Source organism: Eschscholzia californica, unplaced genomic scaffold (assembly GCF_041429995.1).
Source record: "Eschscholzia californica isolate CP2 unplaced genomic scaffold, dmEscCali1.0.p SCAF_5, whole genome shotgun sequence".
NCBI lineage: Eukaryota > Viridiplantae > Streptophyta > Magnoliopsida > Ranunculales > Papaveraceae > Eschscholzia > Eschscholzia californica.
Genome location: NW_028238472.1, coordinates 13,021,758 through 13,034,432, shown reverse-complemented (window position 1 = coordinate 13,034,432; position 12,675 = coordinate 13,021,758). Strand labels below are relative to the sequence as shown.

The 12,675-nt window shown below is 36.2% G+C and overlaps 3 protein-coding genes across 3 annotated transcripts; 1 reads left to right on the top strand and 2 right to left on the bottom strand.

Annotated features, from left to right (window-relative positions):
• The first annotated feature begins 3,546 nt into the window (after window positions 1-3,546).
• On the top strand, window positions 3,547-6,838 carry LOC147537204 (DEAD-box protein abstrakt). The gene is made up of 3 exons (XM_086640892.1): window positions 3,547-3,839; window positions 3,947-4,921; window positions 5,567-6,838. The coding sequence occupies exons 2-3, from the start codon at window positions 4,017-4,019 to the stop codon at window positions 6,429-6,431; spliced, it is 1,770 nt and encodes a 589-aa protein (XP_086497018.1). The 5' UTR covers window positions 3,547-3,839; window positions 3,947-4,016; the 3' UTR covers window positions 6,432-6,838.
• Window positions 6,839-7,063: 225 nt separating this feature from the next.
• LOC147537203 (uncharacterized) lies at window positions 7,064-8,859 on the bottom strand. The gene is made up of 2 exons (XM_086640893.1): window positions 7,809-8,859; window positions 7,064-7,418 (listed from the first exon to the last, which is right to left on the bottom strand). Exons 1-2 carry the CDS (start codon window positions 8,469-8,471, stop codon window positions 7,317-7,319), a joined length of 765 nt encoding a protein of 254 aa, XP_086497019.1. The 5' UTR covers window positions 8,472-8,859; the 3' UTR covers window positions 7,064-7,316.
• A 1,034-nt stretch (window positions 8,860-9,893) lies between these two features.
• Window positions 9,894-11,869, bottom strand: LOC147537202 (Peroxidase superfamily protein). The gene is made up of 3 exons (XM_086640891.1): window positions 11,533-11,869; window positions 10,885-11,076; window positions 9,894-10,555 (listed from the first exon to the last, which is right to left on the bottom strand). The coding sequence occupies exons 1-3, from the start codon at window positions 11,746-11,748 to the stop codon at window positions 9,965-9,967; spliced, it is 999 nt and encodes a 332-aa protein (XP_086497017.1). The 5' UTR covers window positions 11,749-11,869; the 3' UTR covers window positions 9,894-9,964.
• Window positions 11,870-12,675: the final 806 nt, after the last annotated feature.

The following is a 12,675-nucleotide window of genomic DNA, read 5'->3' as shown; positions in this document are numbered from 1 at the left end:
AAAACAAATAAATCATTAAAGTTAATTGACAGTGTTAACAAAATAAGGTCAATTTTGAATTTAAGAAAAAAAGGGAGTAAAAAAGGAAGCTAGTCACAAACTAGGGAGTCAAAAAGGAAATGACGCGAAAAAAGATCTAAAGAATACAAAGTTCCGGTATACGCCTAGCATTTATATAGATTAATCATTATTCATTTCCGAAGATGGTGGGTTGTAAAGAAAGATGCTAGTTTCAATCATTCAGTCGCAATCTTATTCCACAAAGGTGTAATAAAAATAGTGATAGAAAGAGTCGTTTTAAAAAACTATGATAATAACGTATAAAATATCTCTTAATACACGAATATACGAGCATCCAAATGGGTATCAAGAGGAAGAAATTGGACATTGATAAATCATACTTTTAAGCTTTTCACTAATGTTTTTTCAATCATTAGTTTCCTCATTTGCCAACTGGATTTTAACCCCATCTTGCTTAAACAACTTACGACAAAAACAATAGACCTTCTTCGAAGTCTTAGAAAAAATTAAGGGTTATTTCCTAAATGGCCCCCAACTTTGTGATCAGCTTCCTGTCTGACCCCCTACTTTAGCAAAAATACCCATATGCCCCCTTTCCGTCATCTTTAACTTTCCATTACTCTCTCTCTCCTCCATCTCATTTTCTCTCTTTGTCACATCATTTGAGCACGCCACATCATCGTCTTCACCGGCGATCTTTAAACATTACAAAAAAAAGTTTTTCTTCCCTCTTTCTCTCTCTAAAAAAAATTCTCTTTCTTCCTAAAATAAGATCAAAGGTCGACTTCATATGGTTCAAAAGATCAAAGATCGTTGATGATTTATGGTCGATTTCGTATGGTTAGGTTCTTATCAAGAAGTTTCTGAATGGATATATTTCACTATGGTTAGGTTCTTATCAAGAGGTTTCTGAATGAAATCTTTAATTTTTCTGGATTCATGGATATATTTCACTATGTTTTATGAATTTTTTTTATCTGGTTTAACATATTTAGTTTCCCTAAATTTGTAAATCGGGTATCTTCAACCCAGATTGAATATCTCTGTTGATTTGGTCAACTATTTGTGATCAAACTTCGGTTTATTTGTAAGAGGTTTGTAAGATGTGAATGAAATTAGATCTATTTTCACAAAATTTCCTATACTTTCTTTCCAAAAAGTGTCTAGTATATACTCAAATGGCCAGTACATAAAACAGTTCCCGGTGTATAACAAAATTTCCCAGTACAAAAAGTGTACAGTACATATAAAATACCTGGTACATAGAAAAATGTCCAATACATATAAAAATGTCCCATGAATTTTTAGTGACATAGTTTACATTTTGGAAGGAACGTATAGAAAATTTTACTATGTACTGTACATAACAAAATTTCCTATACTTTCTTTCCAAAAAGTTCTAGTACATACCCAAATGGGCAGTACATAAAATAATTTCCGGTACGTAACAAAATTCCCAGTACAAAAAGTGTCCGGTACATAACAAAATGTCCACTACATAAAAAGGTATCTAGTTCATATAAAAATATCCCATGAATTTTTAGTGAAATAGTTTACATTTTGGAAGGAACGTATAGGAAATTTTATTATATACCGTACATAACAAAATTTCCTATACTTTCTTTTCAAATAGTTTCTAGTACATAACCAAATGGCTAGTACATAAAACACTTCCCGTTACATAAGAAAATTCCCAGCACAAAAGTGTCTAGTACATAAAAAATGTACAGTACAAAGACAAATGTCCTATAAATTTTCATTGAAAATAATTTACGTTTTGGAAGGAATGTCCTACAATTGTCAATCATATAAGTAGAGAATGTTTGAGAGAAGGAAAGAAGTTAAGATTGGAGATAGAAAATATGTTTAAAAAGAAGAAAAAATACGGAAAGAATCAAATAAATGGGAAACTACAAAAAAAATATATGGAAACAAATCAATGAAAAGCTACCAAAAATGTGGAAAGTATAAATTTAAAAAGTAGAAAATTTGGAGAAAAAAAATGAAAAGAGATAGAAATCTGTTGAAATTTGAATGAGAAAAAAAATGACAAGTTTGTAAAGAAAAATCTGGAAAGAGAATTATAGAGAGAAAATAGGAATTGGAGAGAGAAAAAAAAACAGAAAAATAATTTTAAAGAGAGAGAAATCTGTTGAGATTGGAGAGAGAAATATGTGTGGGAGAAAATAAAAAAAGAATAAAGAAATAAATCTGGAAAAAGAACGAAAATGGCAAGTTGGTAAATTTGGTAATGACAATTCTGTAAATTTGTGGAAAGTACAAGATTTGATGGGAGGTGCGTCAGATTCTTTTTCAGAAATTTCGCGTTTCCCGAGAATTTTTCGATAGCACTTTTGTAAATTTCGAAAAGAAGAAGGGCGTTTCGAAATTTTCGCGTACCCTTCTCACGCCGTGGACCTGCCTTCAATTTTTCGACAACAACGGATTGGGCTCACATTTTGGGCCCATTTTTGGACTGTTCGTCCAATCCCTCTTCTTTCTATATGACGCGACCGTTGTATCGTGGGAGACAAATGTCCATAGAACCGTTAACACCATTGCAGGGACATGATTGTCGTAAGGAAAGAGTGACCACTTGCCTCGATGATAAAATAAGATAAGTTTTCATTTCATATTTATATATTCTAATAGTGTCATATTATTCGACTGTCAAGAACCGAACCCATAAACCCCGATAACAGTTTGCTCGGTCACTTCCGAAGGATTTACCACAATTTGATGTATTCTTCTCGCACTGAAGGAAACATTAATGAAGATAGTAGAAGACTCAGTAAACAAAGAGGAAGATGATAGCGAATTTATGTGTGTTCTTCTCTGTAAATTTTGGCAAGTATATATAGCCATAGAGAAAGACTAAACTGACCTGGAAACGTGATAGACAAGATATGGGAGTTGGAGTTAAAGTCGGAAACAATTCGTGCTTATTCCACGAATTTCTATTAAAACAGAATTTACGTCGAAGTAAAACTACTCCGTAGCAAAAGGAGTTATTTTACTATCAGCCTCGAGCCCGCGCAACCGAGCTACGGGCCCAAAGCCCAAAAGGCCAAAGCCCAAGCCCAGTCATCACGCGTGTGTGCGACCGTATGTGAACCCTTCTTTACTCATCTTAGTTGTTTAAAACATGTTGCCTCCAGACCATCCATTGGTAGTTTGGGGTCCTCTCCCGACAATCTGATGCATCTTTAGAGATGTCTTCTCCAGATTAACTAATGGTCATCAGAGACATTCTTTGGGATGCCATAGGAATAACAGATAGAAATGCCACGCTTGTTCATGGTATTTCGCCCCAAGGATGCGTGAAGGTGGCACTCAACACCTCCTCAAACCGGCGCTACTACCCAATACTACGAAATCTACTCTCCAAGCGAGCTACTCCCTAACTTATAAAGTGGGGTACAAACTGTAATGACCAAAATTCGTATTAGGCCTCTCGGCCTAAACGTCGCATAGGTCCAACCTACTTTGCACAAATGTCACTTAAGCCTATTCTACTCGCCTGCCGGTTGGACACTATCCACCGCTAAAGGTCGGATGGCTTCAAAGCCCATGTAAAGTGTTATCGGCGCCTCTTTTTCTCACATCTCTCCCTCCAAACTTTGCCTTGAAGTTGAAGTAGGCTCCAATAACACTTCTGGGGGCGTCTATAAAATACCGGTTCAGTTTTTTCTACCAAGAAACATATAGAAAGGTTCAGTTAATCTGCACCGACTCCAGAACGATTTACAATTGATTTTTCAAAGCTTCACCTTCACTTGTCCTCGTCTTCTTCAACTGGTAGTCGGACTCTGTTTAAGGTATTTATCCCCTTTCTCTCTCTCGGTAGCATTGAATTAGGGTTAGGGTTTTAGACAGATTTTTTGTTTGTTAAGGGCTTCTCTGATTGTTTTATACTGAACTGCAGATCTAGGGTTTCAGAAAAGCTTCCAATTTAATAATCAGAAAGTTTGATTTTAAATCGGTATATACCAGCTATGGAGATTGAAGAAGATGATGGGTATGTTGAATACGTACCCGTGAAGAAGCGGAGAGCTATGGAAGCTCAAAAAATCCTTCAAAGAAAAGGTAATTCCTCGACTTTGGAAGATGAATCTGATCACTCAAAGCTTGCAGAAGCTAAACCTAGTCTCTTAGTCAAAGCTTCTCAGCTAAAAAAAGACCTACCTGAAATTACCCCAGCTGAACAAATTGTTCAACAAGAGAAAGAAATGATTGAAAACCTATCTGATAGAAAAACCCTAATGTCGGTTCGTGAATTAGCTAAAGGAATTACGTATACAGAACCCTTAGTAACTGGTTGGAAACCACCATTACCTATACGAAAAATGTCTACGAAAGAATGTGATTTGATTCGAAAACAATGGCATATACTTGTTGATGGTGATGATGTTCCTCCACCAATTAAGAATTTTAAAGATATGAGATTTCCTGAACCCGTTTTGAAGAAATTGAAAGAGAAAGGGATTGTGCAACCTACACCCATTCAAGTTCAAGGGCTTCCAGTGATTTTATCTGGTCGGGATATGATTGGGATTGCCTTTACTGGTTCAGGGAAGACATTAGTTTTTGTTCTTCCACTTGTTATGATAGCGCTACAGGAAGAATTGCTTATGCCGATTGTGCCGGGCGAAGGTCCATTTGGCTTGGTCATTTGTCCGTCAAGAGAACTAGCTAGACAGACTTATGACGTTGTTGAGGAATTTCTAATCCCTTTGAAAGAACGTGGGTACCCTGAAATTAGACCTTTGCTTTGTATTGGTGGTATCGATATGCGCTCTCAGTTGGAGATAGTGAAGAAGGGTGTTCATATTGTTGTTGCTACTCCTGGGAGGTTAAAAGATTTGCTTGCTAAGAAGAAGATGAATCTTGACAATTGCAGGTATCATTTACAAACACGGAACCTCTTATTTTATTGTCTTACTTCATCGTTTTCAGAACGTAGCGTAGATCTGTTCACTTGTGATGGATGTTACGTAATCGGTGTTTTCTTATCTCCATCTTATATGTAGTAGACAAAAGAAGCTTCACTTGCTGTTTTTATTGTTCTTGATATGATTGTCTGAAGTTTTAGGTCAAGTGATGATTTTGGTTAGTTTATTGGGTGTTAAGATTTGGGGTGTGAAGTTCTATATCATGAATTAATATGTTGATCTTTGTCCTTTTCTTTTCGGTTAATGGAATGGGTATTATCAAATCAAGTAAATAGTGTTAGTCTGCCTCCGCCAAACTTATTCTCCCATTCCGATAATGTGAAATTGAGTGGACTTTTAGTTGATTGCGACTAGGTTACATGTTTATTCAATATACAGTACTTATTCCTGCTTGTGGTTAATGTATATAACGAATAAATTAACGTTTGAAACTGGAAATACAATTCCTTGCAGAATATGGCAGACCTCAGTTCTTCATTAGTTATACATTCATATCTTGTCTGACAGTATAATACTACTAAGAGTTTGTAATGACTTCCCCTCGAAGAATATCAAATTTCGTTTCTTATTCACATGATCGCTTTCTTGTCCAGGTACTTAACATTAGATGAAGCAGATAGATTGGTGGACCTGGGATTCGAAGATGATATACGAGAAGTTTTTGATCATTTCAAAGCACAAAGGCAGACACTTCTCTTCTCTGCAACTATGCCCACAAAGATTCAGAACTTCGCTAGAAGTGCTCTAGTAAAACCAGTAACGGTTAATGTGGGACGAGCTGGAGCTGCAAATCTAGATGTCATTCAAGAAGTCGAGTATGTCAAACAAGAAGCGAAGATTGTTTACCTTCTCGAATGTCTGCAAAAAACCCCACCGCCTGTCCTAATCTTTTGCGAGAACAAAGCTGACGTGGACGATATCCACGAATATCTTCTACTAAAAGGAGTTGAAGCAGTAGCCATTCATGGAGGGAAGGATCAAGAAGAAAGAGAATTTGCAATTTCTTCATTCAAAGCAGGAAAAAAGGATGTTTTAGTTGCTACCGACATCGCTTCAAAAGGGTTAGATTTTCCCGATATTCAACATGTTATCAACTACGACATGCCAGCTGAAATCGAGAACTATGTTCATAGGATTGGAAGAACAGGAAGATGTGGGAAAACAGGAATAGCTACGACATTCATAAACAAGAACCAGAGTGAAACTACGCTTCTTGATTTGAAGCATCTATTACAAGAAGCGAAGCAACGGATTCCTCCTGTTCTTGCAGAACTTAATGATCCAATGGAAGATAGAGAAGCCATAACCAATGCTAGTGGAGTAAATGGTTGTGCCTATTGTGGTGGTCTCGGACATCGTATTAGCGACTGTCCTAAATTGGAACACCAGAAAAGTGTTCAAATTGCAAGTACTAGAAAAGATTATTTTGGTGGTGGAGGCTATCGAGGAGAGATTTGATCTATTTTCTTCATCCTCATTATACACTTCTTACTTGATGAGCCATGGAAGATGAGGAGGTAGTAAGGCTTTGTTGCTAATACGAAGAAAACATGTAAAAGAGTGGCTGTTACTTGTTCGGATGCTTAAATCTTATGTTTTGGCTGGTGGACAATAGGTACTCCTTGTCACATTCTGTATTGTGTTATTAATCTCTTTTGCCGATCATTAAATACTGTAATAACCATTGTGGGGTTGTAGACTAGTTTTTTCTGTCACTTACGTATCTAGGTTTACGAGTAGTAATGGAAACTCCTTCGTACCATTAGACGTATAACTTCCTTATTTTAATTGTATTTTTGGAACTTTATTTTTCCGGTTTTTACAGAAAGTGGGATGCCCAGAGTACTAGTGATAAAAATGTTCTCGAATAATCTGGAAATGTGTTTTCAAACATGGTAAAATCATATCGTCATTGTTCCTCTTGGAATAGGTTTACAACTAAACCACATAATATCTTGTGTTAACTAAACAGACATAATGTCTTGTGTTCTTGCATTAGTCTGAAAACTCGCCTACTCGAAAAAAAGTAAAGATAATAGAAAGTGAGGTCCAATTTGATTGTATTAAGCATAGAAATGAGTAAACTTCGATGGTTGGAAGAAAGTTGAAGAATACCCATATCAGATCTTTTAAAAGTCAAAACCTAAACAACTAACATATCAGATCTCTCAAAACCTAAACTACAACATTTTCTTTACAAAAATTACAGCAACATTAGGGTAACAAATTCAAGATCTGCATATTAAGCGACTTAACCCGCACAAAACATTTCCTATAAAAGATCAGAGCTGAGAAGGAGACAGCTTCCACTGTATCGATCATATTGTTCGAGCACCACTAGGATCATGGAGTGGGGGGGATATTGGCTTTAAGAACTTTGGAAACCAGAGATGGATTTGAATCTTGCTGTAGAACCTCTAGAAGACCACCAACCATGCTTCCATCCTGTTAGCACATAGGATTAGATGTTTAATCCTCTAAAAATAATGAATTGTTTCGGAAAAAATAACCATATAGGAGGGAAGTAGATATTTATGAAAACTGATAATCCTATGCAAGATAAAAGGATCAATCGATGACAAAGTGTCAGCTTGATCGTAAAAGAGGACCAATAACGTCGTCATCAAATGGAGTAGCTTAAACTACTCGAATTTAAGGTTGGTAAAGAAAATTTTCGACAAAACTTCAAAATTGAATTACATTCTACAATCTGACTCAACTCAATTCAGACCACGAGTCAGATTTCTGACCTGACCTAGAGTAAAAACAGACACTACACTAACAATAATATATAATGAAATAAAATCAAAGAATTGAGATGAAGAAAAACCATACCTTGTTAATGTTGCTCAATGGGTGGATTAAAGATTTCTGTTCAGGGGTTAGGTTTCCAAAATTTTGATCTACAATCAAGAACTCATGAAATATCTCACTTAACAATTCATTTCTTTCTTTTATACCAGAAAACAAGGCTTTCTTCATAATTTTGTTATCTTCTTCAAGAATTTCTAATCTCTTCTTCACTTGCTCAACTTCAAACCCTAATTCCTTACCCTTTCGAAAATCACTGCAAATCTTACTACTTGAACTTCTTCCTCCTGTTACTTCCCCACCAAATTTTTCCATCTCTTTCTGACATAAACTCGAACATTTTATAACATTATTGAACTCTAAAGATTCAGATGAACTAGTTTTTGTCAAAACCCTCTCTTTCAAGTTTGCCCTATCTGTCTCTGTCTTTCTATTGGAAACATCTGGTTCTAGGGCTAAATTCTTTGAAAATCTATCAATTACCCCTGAAAGAGAATTAATTGAACACTCATTATCTCTAATATCTTCTTCATCTTTAAACTCAAACTTCAATAAATTTTGCTTATAAGCTTGTATCGTTGATTCAAATGAAGAAATTGCCATTTTCTTGTTAGATAAAATTTGTTTACTTTCTTGATGAACTGATGAACTTTCTGATTTGGGTTTATGATAATATCCAGTCTCCATTATCTAAACCTATAAATTAGGTTAACCAAGAAAATCATTACTACCCATCTTGAGAAAAGACTAGAAATACCTAAATTAAAACAAATTTCAAGAAATGGTAGTTCAATCCAATGAATTCATTCAAGAAATACCAAAAAGATCAAACAGTGAATGGGTTAATATTATTTGTCTGATCAAGAAAGAGTATAAAGAAGGGAAGATGTGGAGATAAAGCTTAAAGAAGGAGAATAACAACAAGAAGTGGAAGTCAGAGAGAGTTAGTTGAAAAATATGATGGAAGCTTACTGAAAGTGTTTCAGAGTTTGAGTGAGAGAGAGAGAGAGAGAGAAAACGAAGAGAGAGAGAGAGAGATGGCGGTTAAAGGAGTAGCGGCGCGCGGGACGTCGCTATTTTAGCTTATTTTGATGGAGGTTTTGGCGTTATTGTTTAAATTAGGGTTAATTCTATTTTGGCCTCTTAATGATGACCAACTCAACAAAATAGCCCTTCAAAGATGTCGAACTTCCAAAACGGTCTCCTAAATCACTTTTATAAATAGCCCCTTGGGATATTTTCATTTCCATAGGAGTACTTCTTCCATTCTCTGTAGCAACTTTTATAAATCTAGCCAGACTTAAAATTGTGCTCTTATATTGAGAAACCCCTTTGTATAGTACTAGGATTTCCTAATCCTAAACAAGTTTTGATTAACATAATTCTAAAGAAACTAAATTGCATAGTCTTGGAAAAAGAAGTTATCAAAAAATACAAATATAGTGTAAAAAAATTCGTTTTGATGGTCTAAACTATATAATTCAGACTCAGACAACTTTGGCAGAAGTTTGCGTGATTCTTAAATCCGCAATATCAGTTTCAGCACTCTTACAATCTTTCAGTTATTTGGCAGCGCCAATTTTCCTTTCTAATTTACCAGTCAAACCCTCTACATCATCTTCACCACCTTCGCGGAAGAAAAATGATTCCATTTTTGTAGAGATCTCATTCCAATAGAAACATGATTCTTGAGTCCTCTTGAACGTTCCTTTTCAAGTCGTATCAACATATCAACAACCTAACTTCTCGTCAACCGAAGGAAAACTGAGGTTTTTTGTTCTCCGTAAATCAATATGTTGATATTTTCTTTGGTTTTATGGTAGGTGTATGAGTAGAACAATAAGGAGACACAATCTGTTACTCCAGCCCAGAGAGCAAAATGTCCACCACCCTTTGGTGCAACGGTTGGACACCCCTCTTAAGTCCATGAGGTCATGGGGTCGAGTCTCGGTGGAAGCAGTTTCCCATCAAGATTTATCCTATGTAATTTAGTCTATAAATAATGTAATAATTTGTCGGGCTTTAGGCCTCTTTGTTGTTGGGCTTTAGACCTCTTTAATTCTTGGTTTAAGTTAGGCGGTTATCGTGCTTATTACATCTTCATGATGCATCAATGCCCTGTAACGTATTATTTATATGAAATATGCTGAAGTACAAATTTAGCATGTCTTACTTCAGACTTACACCCCGTTTACATACCGACAATTACGTCGAACTTCCCCCTGGTTTCCTGTTAGTACATTAATATTACCCATCTTCATTATGGAATGAACAAACGAACGGAAGAAGAGCTCTTGGTTGGAAGCGTAAGCCCAAACTCTTCTTGCTACTTCTCCTTCTGTATCTTGAGTAACTAGTACATTATCACTGTTTAGCAACCCTTTAGCTTCAATAATATTTCGATAATATTGGTTATCAAACTTAGCCGGTGTCCTAAAATCAAGAGGCACAATTGCATTATCTCTCCCTGATATAGGACATATTGATCTTAATATTCGTCGAAAAATTGTATGTCTACGGTAAAAATCTCTTTCTTCTTCCAAGTTGTTATTATAGATTGTTGGTTTGAAGCTTATGCATCTTGAATTACCGATAGTATGACTGCCCGATAAAGTGACTAAGTCGCCAACATCGAGTCCTTGTGTAGCAAAATTTGAAATGAGAGCTTGTAGTGATGAATTTGGGGTTGGAATGAATTGATTTGCACCACTGAAGCTTGCTTTAAGAGAATCCTTCCTACCCATTTCAACTTCCCAATAGGGGCCTCCTCTCTGTTAATATCATCAACTTTCATGAAGGTTTCAATGTTAATAAGAACAAAACTTGAATATAGAAACCATATAAGCACTAATCTTAAGATATTTTGGCAGGCTAAGACCACTGATTCACAAAGGGGGCACCCTAGGCCTGTGGGTTTACCGCAACTTGGACCAAACCAACCACGCGAGGCCCTTAAATAGGTTTTGCCGTGCGATGTTGTGGCTAGATAAGATATATGTGGCCCAAGCCTTCTAGTTAGGCATTGTAAATATGTATGTGGTCAAGATGTGCTCGATTGTTCTGCCCGTTGTAAAATATGAGTTTGAGCTATCGAAATTACCGTTACAACAGCATCACGAGCCACGATAGCAAGAAGATCAGCGCATGAAACTGTGCTGGGGCAAGCCTCTTCAAGGATAGCTTTTATTTTATCGATAACTTCGAAACCTCTCAAAGAGTTCAAGTTAGGTCCTGCTAGTTTTTCACTTACAAAGGCTGCATTGCTGTCTAATAGAACTGATGCATCACACCCCTGACAGACCATCCAACAAGATTATAGAGAACCTTCAAACCAACATGAAGACTATGCAGACATACACAAGAAAAACAAAAATTCTACATGTACAGATCATGAGATTTATACAATTTCTTCAATGCAGCCGAAAGCAGAGTTGGAATCTAGATATTAAAGAAAATGAGATAGAAATAGCAAAGAGAAAAAGTAAGAAAGAAAAAATAAAGTCTTGCTTTCCAATTATTCATTAACGAAGAAAACCGTTATTTAGCAGTCCATTTGTTTTCCTACCGTTTCATAATAACAAAGAATTCCAAAGAAAAACAATATGGGTGTCAACGTCACACAAAACCACAGTTAATTCCGTCATACCGTCTTTGTTCAACGAAATTTATTTTTCATCACCTAAATTACAATGTAAGAATAAATGAAGACCGAAATTTCATATAAATAAAGATTTGGAAGGAAACAAACCATGACAAAGCAATCGTGAAAATGTAAACGAAGAAGAGAAGCGGCCGTTCGAGGTTCTTTGAGGACTGCAATCTCAACTTCGCGTCTAATAATTTCCTCTGCTAGTGGGCAAGATTCTGTGTAGTACTCAAGAACTAGACAGGAAACATTCCTACTTTCATGGAAGATGAACAACACTAACAATGTCAATACTAAATCTTTGTTAAGAAATCCCATATTAATGAAGAAATAATCTTTTATTCTCTCTCTTGAATGCCAAACTAGTATGGGGATTAAGCTGTTTAGTTGTTTGTAGTGAGTATGTGTAGATTTTAGGGGAATATATAACTACCACCTTATATTGAATTACACTAAAAAAATTATTTTTATGGGTTTAGATTCTAAGTTGATGGAACTAACTTATTCTTTTGTAAGTTGAGAAAGAGTAGATGGAACTAACTCACCTACTGTTTTTTTTGTCTCATAATAGGTTTACATGAATGCTGAGACCTACTTAATCAAAGGTGAAAACCAGGTGCACTAGCCATTAGGGGTTGTAGTTCATTGGTTGTGCATCCTTTCCAAGCCCTAAGAGGTGTCTTTTAAGGATTATTTATCATGGCCTTCAAGATTTTTTTGACAATGTTTCATATAATTTCATGGCAGTTTTATTTTAATTGGTGCATCCATCCTTTTACTAGGAAAAGTTTATGCAAGGTTATAACTTTAGTGGAAATTTAAATAACCACTTGAAAGGCAGAGATTTGAACAATTGACTATCGAATTTGGGAAATAAAAATAGGAAGGTTGCCTATATCCAGACATAAATAGAATCGTCACGCAAGTGTTTTTTAGGAAGGATATATATAATTGACAAATTAGACGCACTCCCCAACTTCTATCAGGGCTATATTGTATATTTGTATTAGGGTTAATTCCGTTTTGGTCTCCAATTCGTGAGAGCAACTCCAACCCCAGCCGGGCGGGGGCCATAAATTCAAATTTATGGCCTCCGCCCGGTGCTCCAGGCTCAGTCGCCTGGGGGCGGAGGCTGAAGTCGACGCTTCAGTCGCCCCTAACATTAGGGGCGACTGAAGCTGTCCCCAGCCGTTGGATTTGCTCCAACGACTAGATCTAGCCGTTGGATTTGCCGTTGGAGCAAAT